Raw genomic sequence first — 10,756 nt, 5'->3', positions numbered from 1 at the left:
CAGGGTGCGCTGTCTGGGGCATCTCTGGGCTGCCCCACGTCTTTTGGGGAGGGGCCCCGCACCCTCCATACAGAGACAGGGCCCTGATTCCAAAGGCAGCCCGGCTCCACCCGCTGTCCAAAGTCAATTCCCCCCGGAACCCATTCTGGAGCGCTCTGCCCACAACTAGGAGTTAGTATATCCCGCATCCAGAGGCCTCTGTCAGGCTGACCCCTCGGAGCCTGGCTGAAGGGAGGTCATCACGGAGAGTCCCGCAGACAAAACGAAGACTCGGGGCACCGCAAAGGCTCTCGGCCTTGCTCCAGGCCTGGGAGAGGGGGAGGCGGCGGTGGCGGCTCGGAGTGAGCAGCGGTCTCCAAACCGGCGGGTGGGTGCAGCTCCGAGATGTGCCGCTGCCCGGCCTGATCGGGGGCAGCTCCCGGCTCAGTCCGTTCCGCGTCGCTGCCGAGCTCCAGATCCAGGGATTCTGCCTCGCTGCTGTCACTGTCGCCTTCCGAGCGGCTCGGGCTGCGCTCGAGCTCACCTTCGCCTGCTGGCCCGGGCCCCAGACCCGCTCCGGCTGCAGCCACTTTCTCCGCCGGCTCCTTCTCTTTGTCTTTCTGCGCCTGCGCCTCTTTGGAGTGTCGCCACTTCATGCGCCGGTTCTGGAACCACACTTTCACCTGCAGGCAAATTTATTGATGTATTTATTCTTTGTTCAATTTATTTACCGGCCTATTTCGCCGCGAGGCTACTCTTAGGCGGCTTACAATAATCAAAAGGAAGAAAAATGAAAGCCGTGTAAACAGAAGTAAAACAATAGAACGCTAAAGTACGATAAAGGAACACAAGAATAAATACATCAATATGATAGCAAAAGGATGTATGGGTGGAGAGCACAAAGCAAAGGGTTGAGGGGGGCGACAAATACAGAAGAGAGGAGTGGCTCAAAATTAGCTAGGACTAGACTGGCATTTCTCCATTTTGTAAATAAGTTCCTCTCCCTGGTCTGCGATAATTTTAAAAATAAAGTAGACTGGAATGTTCTAGTCCTCCTGGATACAGAAATAATACAGTAATTTGGAAGGATCATGTCTTTATGAGGTTAATTCTCATTTTTAAAATGAAAATTTAGGGCCGTTTTCTCATTAGTCATCCAACCATTGTTGGCCCCAGGTAAGAGTGTTTTGAGCACAGGCCTTACATCACTTCAAGGATGGAGGGTGCTGTTTCGGAGTGGGAGGAGGAGGAGGAGACCGCTGTTGATGTTTTTGGTAGGGAGAGAAGCAGTTCACAATTGTCTGGGTATTTGGGGAATCTAACCTTAGGGTTCAGTAAGTTTGACTAGTGGTTAAGGCACCAGGCTAGAACAAAGAGAGCTGGGTGATCTTGAGCCAGTCCCTCTCTCTGTCTAGGAAAGAGACAATGGCAAATCACTTCCCACAGTCTTGCCAAAAACCCCTAAAAAGGATGTGTCCAGGTAGCTACCAGAAGTCAAGACTAGCTGAAAGCACCACAACAACAATGGCTCCAAGTGTTTATGCTATCTGAGCAGAGTGTCACCCATTCCTCTGCCCCTTTACTTCCAGACAAAATCTGGAGGATGGGCTCGCTTTGCTGGGTCCTCTTAAAACACTAGCCACACAATTGTTCACAGAAGGAGGTGGGTTCCAAAATTTGACTCAGGATTTAAAGGTGGGTGCATGCCTCCTCTTTTTCATGCAAGATAATAAAGGGGATTGGGTAAATCTGAATCTGAAGTGCTAATTCATTACTTTGGCTTCCTTCCACTGACATTATCGAGGTCAGTGATATTAATGGACAAAAAAGGCAGAAGAGAGGAAAAGGAAAATGCCTTGGATTTTCTTTTAAAAATCACGTATGGGGGGGAGTGAAATTGCTGAACTCCCAGGTTTTCTCTTGCCATCATAAATACTTCACAAATTCTTAATCCTGCTGTTTCTAAAAATGAGCCCAGCCTCTTCATGCAGAAATATTCACAGGCAAAGTATCACTGGTTTAGATTTTCACTTCCTAACAAAATTGACTTGCTAAAAGCTTAGAGACAGAAGAATCAGGTCTTCCTCTGCTCTCCGGCTGCTTCTCTACCATATTTAGTACTGTACAGCAAAATTACATAAATTCTTTAATTTGTACAACTCTGCATTTAATTTGTCCCTCTACATTATAGACATTAAAATTACAAAGTCCCCTTTCATTTTTTAGTTCTTTCATTCCATTTTTTGCTTGTTAAGATCTGGGTGGTCTATAGGTGATTAAGGCTGGAATGTTAATCAAATAGCCCAGGCTTTTTAATGCTGGAAACTAGCAGGGAAGGTGCCTCAGCCTGATTTTACTCCAGTGGCTGGAATTCCTTTCAATTTTCAACAGGAGGACCAAGTATATGTCAGCTAGAGGGGTGGGGATATATTATTATGCCAATAACAGCTTATCCCATTTATACCTACGTTTTTAAAAAATGTAGGGTTTTTTTTAAAAAAACTTATTAAAAGATATTTAAATATTTAAAATAACATTGATATTGGTTATGAATCTGCCTTTATAACTGTCCAGTCGCTTCTATCATTACATTTTTTTATTTGTTTGTTTGTTAATACAAAAAGTTGTCGTTGATAATGATTCTAAGAGAGGCCATCTTGATGGTACATGGGCATATGTAGCTTGGTAACTAATATTAACACTGATTCCAAAACAAATGGAGAGATCAGGTTAAAGTTGTCAACTTGGTTTTCAAAGAAATAGGTTAAGGCAATATCTATTTACCATGGAGAAAATCCAGTGAAAATGGAAATTACTTCTCAGAAACCATTTGTAGTATTGCACAATTAAACAATTCAAATGAGCTCAGGAAAATTAAAAGAGTAAGCCTGCTTTCCCAGACATAGTTTTTTTTTACAAATAGGGACAATATGTTTGTGTGTCCAAAGAAAAGATACTAAAATAAGTAAAACCTATAGAACATTTTCTATAATTATATATTATTCCATTAAATATTATTCTAGTGTCAAGAACGTTTTCCACCCCTGTCTCACCTTTTCTTTATAGGAACCTCCAATATCCACAGCCATTTCTACATGTTCACAGGTTTCCCATATCTGTGATATGATAGAATCTGGATGATAAATCAAGGCTTGTATAATAAGACTTATCATCTTCTATTCGCTGAACAAGGAACTTCCTTTGAATCCAGAAGGCTGCCAAGAGAATAGTATTTGCATTTTCCTACAGTTTTCGCATTAGTTAGAAAAAGTGCCTGGAACTTTTCCTTCCTGTCTCAAAAGACAGACTTCCCAGCTTATAAAATTTAGCTCACACTCACTCAGAAATGGTATTTGTGAATGAATGTGAAGAAAATAAGGAAACCTTCTTACCCACAGTGATGGAAAATCAAACCTAGTATGCTGGAGTGGGGGGAGAGAAACATGTGCATTTGTCCAATTTCTCCCACCATCTCAATAGGAGAGAATATATGAAGCTCAGGATTGAACTGTGGACTCAATTCCATAGGATTAGGCTGGAGTCAATGGCAGTTGTCCCTATTTTTGGTTTCCTCTTGGCCAGTTGTCCTTTCTTGCTAGCATTTCCCGCTAGCAGCCAAAATAAACACTTTGGCTGTAATGACAGATCAATCTTGGTCCTAATTTATGGTCCCACTAGACATGTTATTTATTGCCTTGTCTTACTCAGGACGAAGCCATGTAGAAACAAATTGCTTATGTTGCACCCAGAGGTTGGGGAGGAGGGGCGATTGAGTTGTTCTTTTCTGCCCTGCAGGCGCCTCTCCCAGGCATAAAACACTGTCCACTTAAACCACCTTCTACAAACAAGATCTACCCAGTTTAACAGCCCATTTAATTGATCTATATTTTTGGTTCCTCAATATACTGAACCGTAAAGTAGTTAAGTTATGCAACATTCCATCATGTACACATTTTCAGACACAAAATCTAATCAAGGTTAAAATTAGGTTTAACATGTTGGCTAATAGTTGCTTGATTTGTAACTGGTGTGGTTAAGGCTGTTGCGCAAACATACACTCTGTTCAGGAAGAGCGTGCAGATGGGTTAGATGACAAATTTGGAAGGCAGCATTTTAACTTCTCTGAATATGGACAAATACTAAGAAGGATATTAACAGGTATATAAGAACTCCATTTTATATCCACTTTCCTGAATTCAAGCATTGCTAACTGAATTCACCCGCGAATCTTCACCCAAAATCTTAGGGGCTGCAGTTGCATAACACCATTAACCTGCTACATTTGATTAAATTTGTTTGTCTGTTTTTATGTTTATGACTTGTGTTGTACAAATGTGGCCTGATGTCTGCTCCATGTGTTCTGTCCACCTAACTGAAATAATGCTATGGCAGTGAGGTTATTGTGTGTATCCCACCGGTGGAAATTATTTGGAATAAGCTGAGGAATAATGAAAACACTTTCAGTAAGATATTACTGTAGAGCTACTGTGTGGGATAAGTTCCTCCTCTGGAAACATTTGTTTGCCCAGTGGGTAAGAAATCAGGATACCACAAGACACTTATGGTGTGGGTGTTGCACATGAAAGGTAAAATGGGTGAGTCTATTTGCTACCTATTAAATATAGGGGTATGTGGGCTTTATTTTTTTTTTTGCTAAGGGGACAGATTTCCTTTGCTTTAAACAAATAGCATCTAAACTTCAACAAAAAAAACAGCCTGTGGAAGAATGGGATTTATAATACCTAGACGTCCCAGCAGAATCACAGCTAAATGCTCAATGGGGCTACAGATAAATTAGTCAAAAGGAGTTTTTAATTTCAAAAAAAAAAAAAAATGCTTACTTGAGCATCTGTGAGCCCTAACATGGCGGCCAATTGTTTTCTGTCCGGTTTGGTGACATATTTCTGGATCTCGAAGCGTTTCTCCAATCCTTTTCTTTGGAGATTAGAAAAAACCGCCCGAGACCACGAGCGTTTCCGTTTGTAGGTCTGAGGCAGCGTGTCTTTCGTAAGCACCGCATACGGACCTGGAGGGTTGAACAAAAGAAGAGGAAGAGACAGGCGTTTAAGGGGCTGATCATGAGCGGATAACAGTCGAATCCCCGCCGCCCCCGCTTGCAGGGAAGGCGCGTCCAAGGGGGGCTAACTTCCCAAGAAACTCCAGTAGAAGCCGGCTGCTAAGAATAGCTCCGTCCCTATAGTCAAGGATCACCAATCTTGTCTTTCAGTGGTTGCAAAAAAAACAACAACCCTGTGCTGCCGCTGCTGCGCCTGAAATAACGCGGCAGCCCGCCCCTATAATTCCTTCTTTCTTTGGATCGTCTTATGCTGCTGGGTCGCTAGTCTATTTAACATCCCTCTAAGGGTTCCCGGGTCTGATTCTCCTTAAAAGTCAGCGCCCTTACCCTCGGCTTTCCAGATGTTGCTAGAGTTCTTAGCCACGTTAAAAACGCGAGCCTTCCATATTAATAGCCCCGAGAGGGACTATTAATTAAGTCAGGGACAAAGAAACAGAGTCCTTCGTTAGCTCCTTTTTTCACATCTGTGATTAAGGTTGAGTGTCAAAGGGGCCATCCATAACCAGGATCCGTTTGCGTGGAAGTAAGCTCTGCTGAAACGAATAACGAAGCTTAGGATCCAGTGCTGAGGAATCCTAATTGCAAAGTGCTAAGCCTTCCATAGGCTTACTTCAATGATCCTTAGTTCGAGAGAAAAAGTGGGTAAGAAAGCAACCCTTGAAAAAAATTAATCTACTTTCCTTACTTGGGTGCCTTCCAAAGGACTAAATTCTGGCCAGGAAAACTGCCACATTGTCTAGGGATGATGGGAAAATTGGAAGGTAACCAGGTTCACTCTCACTTTGAGAGTGGCAGAGAGGGATTGATCCGTGCCCAGGATGAGTTTTTATACCTGGAAAAGTGTCTTGAAACTGGTGCTGAACGGAATTCCTTGGGGTTGTGTTTAAGTGTCCCAGGACCCCAGAAGTCTCGTTAATGGGTTCTAGAGACGTGAAGAACTGGCCCGACGGAGGCTGTAAGGTGGGGATATGAACCCCGCTTGGGCGGCTGGCGGTTAATAAAGAGGTCAGATCTGTGGGCATAGGAACAAGGAGAGCTCTGTTACAAGATGAGCAGAATGGTGCAGGTCCCAACCCCCTCTATATACCTCGGCCATAGCCCACTGGTGGCAAGCCCTGGTGGCCTGTAGGGAACTGGGGGGCACTCCAAGGCCACCTTCAAAAGTTTGGAGGCCCTTAACAGACCTGAAACTGACAAACTCCTCTGTGCACAAATGCCACTGTGAGGCTCATAGCATGTGCTCCTCATCCAAGATCAAAACCAAGTCCAATTCCATTCAAAGCAGGCTGAAATCACCCCTATCTTGATAGGGTAGGCCCAAACCAGGAAAGAACTTCTCCAGCAACCTCTCAGGTGCCTCTTTTGGCCTTAGATGCCACATGTCAGAGGAATGGGGGTGGACATAACTTATAGGAGCATTTTCTCCCTAGTTACATTTCCTAGTTAATGTAGCCAGCCATTTGTACTGCAGTGCTGTTGATCTGTTTTTGGTAACCCTTCCCACTCCAAGGATAATGGAGGGAAGTGGAAAAACAAAGCAAGATTGAAGGGCTCAAATCCTGCATTATTTCAGAGAGGGCAGCCAAAGATATTTCTACAAAGAGTCCAAGCTGCTTTTCTTAGTTTTTACAAATGTGAAGTAGCCACACTGAAAGTAAAATGGCAATTCACATTTATGACAGGCCTTTAGACCATTCTCCCTTGCTTGATTCAGCACATTCTTCAATTGAACCCGTCTAAATTTGCTTGAAAAGGGACCAACAGATTGATTTATCTGATAGATAAAAATGATCTCCAGGCTCAGCAATGGGTTGGGCCAATAGGCTTCAGTCCAAGAGATCAGCTTTCACCATTTGGGAGCTTAGGCCATCCACCCCAAAAATTCAAACTCAGTTTCTTTTGCAGCTTTGATGTGACCTTACAATGAAATCACAGCTATCCTATCTGTCTGTCTATTTCCTGGAAAATAAAGCTTTTTTGGGCAATTTGCATTTCTCATAATCCATGAGGATATTTAACATTAAGTGCAATCAGATATCATTTTCCTTTGGGTGATAAATATGGTCCAAATAATTATCTGGGATAATGCAGATAATGGGGTGACTTTGTTCACGGAGAAGGTTGGTTGCTCCCGTCTCCAAAACCCAGATTAATACATTCACAGGTGGGCAGTGTAAAGCTACAAATGCTTACTCAGAAATAAACCCCATTTATCTCAAAGAGGACTTATTCCCAATTTTGGGGGTCAGAAAATAGGTCTATTTGATCCGACAATTCAGATACCCTGTGACCCTAAGAAGAAAAGCCACTCAACTAGTTTACAACTGAGGTGTCCAAATCAATGAGACTTACTTCCAAGTAAATACTTTCTGGAAGGAGACTCTGGCCTGAATTTCTTCCAAAGATTTCTGAATCTTTAAACAATCCAATTGCTCAACTGTTTGTTCCATTGAGCAACAACAGAAACACCACAGCCGCAGCTGCAGCAGAGCTGTGTTGGGTTCCTTCCCCCAATTCTGGAAAGGGCTGATTTTACAAGTTACACTTGATTAGAGTCGGAGATTTGCTTTTTCAATCTTTCCGACCCAATCTAAATGTTTGGGCATTAATAACTGAAAGAAAATTAGCAAAACGGGTCCTTCTATAAACTCTTTTCCCCATTTCAACCCACCCTTCCTGTAGGTTGTAAGTGAGGCTCCCCAACTTCATAGCAGGACCACACAGGGTTGATCTTCCAGTTGAACTGGGAAGATTACATATAATCCGCCTTCAAATAAAAAGACAGTAGGGACCATTCTAAAGGGCCGTGAAAGGACCCTGCAAGAACCGGAAGAGCCTATTATGCTCAAATTCATCATACACATACACATACACACACACACACACACACACACAAACACACAAAAGGTCCACGTACAGTTTAACAAAACAATTTCAGTTCTCCAGAAGGGAGGAGAAAGCAAAAAAAGCTAACCTCTCAGAGTGTTGCTCTCCTTCAGTTTCGGGTCGAACTCGGCAGACAAAATGCGATCAATCCCAAATTTCAAGTCTTTGCTAGAGGGGGCGGCTGCAGAGCCAGGGTGGGTCTGGCGGCTTTGCCCTCCGCCCGGGGTTCGTGCACCTCCGCCGGAGCCCCCTGTGGGAGAGCGCTGGTGCTGAGGATGAGAGGTGTGGTAGGGAGCCGAGAGAGGTGACAGCCGCGTGGCGAAGGCGACTGAAGTGTCCGGGGCCACCATGGGTGTCGGTCTGAGCGGGGAAGCGGCGCCGTGGTACTGTGCATGGGCATGGATTCCACCTAAATGGGAGGCCAGATTGGCCGAGGTTCCTCCGGGCAGGCCCTCAACAGAGATTTCTCCTGCGGCAGCGTGTAAGATGTCCGCGATGCAGAAAGACGGTTTCTTGAGCCCCGAAGGATCCAAGGAGAAACAGCCGCCAGCGCCGGGGCCCGCCGGGGTACAATATGCCGCCGACCACAGACTGAAGTTGGAAGCATAAAAGGGTGCGAGTCCGGCAGTGTACATCCTGCCGATCCGGCGGCCACTCGCTCTGGTCTCGGCTCCTTCACTGGCCAGATGGACCCACTGCGTGCTCAGTAACTGCGTGCTCCGACTGACCCGCAGCCCGCCAGCAAAACAGCGAGCAGTTAATTGCCTCCTTTACCCTGGTCAGCCTGGAGAGCTCAACGCCAAAATGTCTCTTGGCCTGGCCGCATCGTGGGAGGCGAAACGAGGCCACGCAGAGCTCCAGCCACGCGCTGCGAAAGTCAGGCGCGACAAACAAAATAATAACAACCCCCCAAAAAATACCTCGCGCGCACTCACATCCAAACACACAAACACACACACACACACACACACCAGAAACCCCCCCTCTCTGAAAAAAGGAAGAGGGGGGGAACGAAAAGTATCCACCCGCCCACGACCCTTCAGCAAAATCAGCTTCCCAGATTCTCTCTCTTTTTTTTTCTACCGCGGAGGAAAAGAAAAAAGAAAAATTCTTCTGGGGCTTGATTGGACAGGAAGCGGCCAATCCAGAGCGGCAGAGGGACGGCCGAGAAAGGAAGGAAGGAAGAAAGGGGAGCAGCAAGTCACGCCTCCGCCTTGCCCTCAAAAGTTGGTGACGGTTCCCGACCCAGCAAAAATCGGCTTTTGGGGGGCTCTCCGTTCCCTGAACCGGGTCGTCCTCGAAACTGCAGGGTTCTTGCTAATTGTTCTCGCCGGCTCTCTCTGTCCAAGGAAGTGGTGTAGATATGCCCGATTCGGAGCGTGCAGCTGCTTTTACTCTCCACGATCCGTCCCATTTGAGCTTCAGAACCAGAAGGAGGCAGCGCTTAGGCTTCTCTTCGGGGCCTTTTTCGGAAGGAGACCTCGCGGGCGATGCAAAGAGTGGGCATTGCCTTTCCAAATGAATTACCAAGTCCTTTATAATGGAGTAGAAGAGTTTTTTTAAAAAAAAAACGAGGCGGTGTCATTCCCCTCCATTCCTGAATATGGAAGGTCTGAGGTGTGGGAAGGATAAATCTTTCGTACGAAGCTCCTTTCCTTCTCTGATATAGGCAGGTAGGCTGGGACCGACTAGTGCTCGAAACTTCCGTGGGTCGCTGCTGAAGGATCAAGTTGCTATTTCGGTGGATAAAGTGCACCGCAGTGAGCTCGCCGGATCTGTGGCTAGGCAGTTTCGAAAGGCAATTCCCGTAGGCCGGTGCAAACTACACATCCCTGATTGTTTTATTTCGAAATATGTAAATGGATGGCAACAAGGCCTGAGCATACAAAGATAGCACAAATAAGTCCCCTGGATCCGGACTTCTTTTTCAAAAGTGAAAGATTTCTGGAATCTGATCACAGAAACAAGTGCAAGGGAATTGTGATAAAAATCAGCAAGAAAAACTAGATTCCCTTAGAAATAAATCCCATGAGGGCCAAGGTGCTTGAAATCATGTAATGAAGCTCAGAGCTATAACATTTATATTTTAGATGGTGATCCACCCTCGGTTGGAGCCCCTGGATCAGAAAAGTAATCAGTGCTAATCCTTTTGCCCATTCAAATAAAAGGAACTTGAAGGACAGCACACAGCTTCAAAGGAAACATGCCTTTCTTAATGCCAATTCAATACTTCAGGAGTATAAGCCTGCTTTCCTCCCATTAATATTCTCTGCAACACAAAGTTTGCACAATTTTGTACAGTTAGTCTAAATTATTGTCTTCTAGTTTTAGATCTTTCTCCCTGCAAAACCTATTTCTCCTTTAAAACATTTTTAGTCCAGATTCTCATCAAACAGGAATATTGCCTCATACAGAGGCAGAATTGGTTGCACAGATAGAAATACTAGGAAAACAGGGTGCTTCTCTAAACTGGAGACAGTGTCAAATCTAAGTTAATAATAAAATTATTTTTATTACACATTTACTTTAAAAATCAGTTTGAAATCTTACAGTCCAGGACTATATGTGTGGACGATGAAGACAGAAATATTCGTAATTTTTGCCCTTTCCCACATTTATCATTTCTAAATTTTATTATTTATTTGGCATATGATGAGAACATGATAGAAAACAAGTAAACATATATACAGTCCACATAATTATACATAAAACTTTATGGGAGTATGGCAGTGGTCTCATAACTAGATATCCAAGTCATATTTCTAAATATGAACATGCTACTTCTGCTTGTTAATTTCAACAAGATTTGTGCAA

The 10,756-nt window shown here is 44.4% G+C and overlaps 1 protein-coding gene across 1 annotated transcript; it reads right to left on the bottom strand.

Annotated features, from left to right (window-relative positions):
* Positions 1-239: 239 nt before the first annotated feature.
* On the bottom strand, positions 240-8,577 carry HLX (H2.0 like homeobox). The gene is made up of 4 exons (XM_015831918.1): positions 8,031-8,577; positions 5,889-6,068; positions 4,821-5,005; positions 240-662 (listed from the first exon to the last, which is right to left on the bottom strand). The coding sequence occupies exons 1-4, from the start codon at positions 8,575-8,577 to the stop codon at positions 240-242; spliced, it is 1,335 nt and encodes a 444-aa protein (XP_015687404.1).
* Between the last annotated feature and the right edge of the window lie 2,179 nt (positions 8,578-10,756).

This window comes from Protobothrops mucrosquamatus, unplaced genomic scaffold, assembly GCF_001527695.2.
Source record: "Protobothrops mucrosquamatus isolate PMUCROS unplaced genomic scaffold, P.Mucros_1.0 scaffold_289, whole genome shotgun sequence".
Lineage (NCBI taxonomy): Eukaryota > Metazoa > Chordata > Lepidosauria > Squamata > Viperidae > Protobothrops > Protobothrops mucrosquamatus.
Note: the sequence above shows the minus strand (reverse complement) of the source record. Positions and strands in the feature narration are given on the sequence as shown.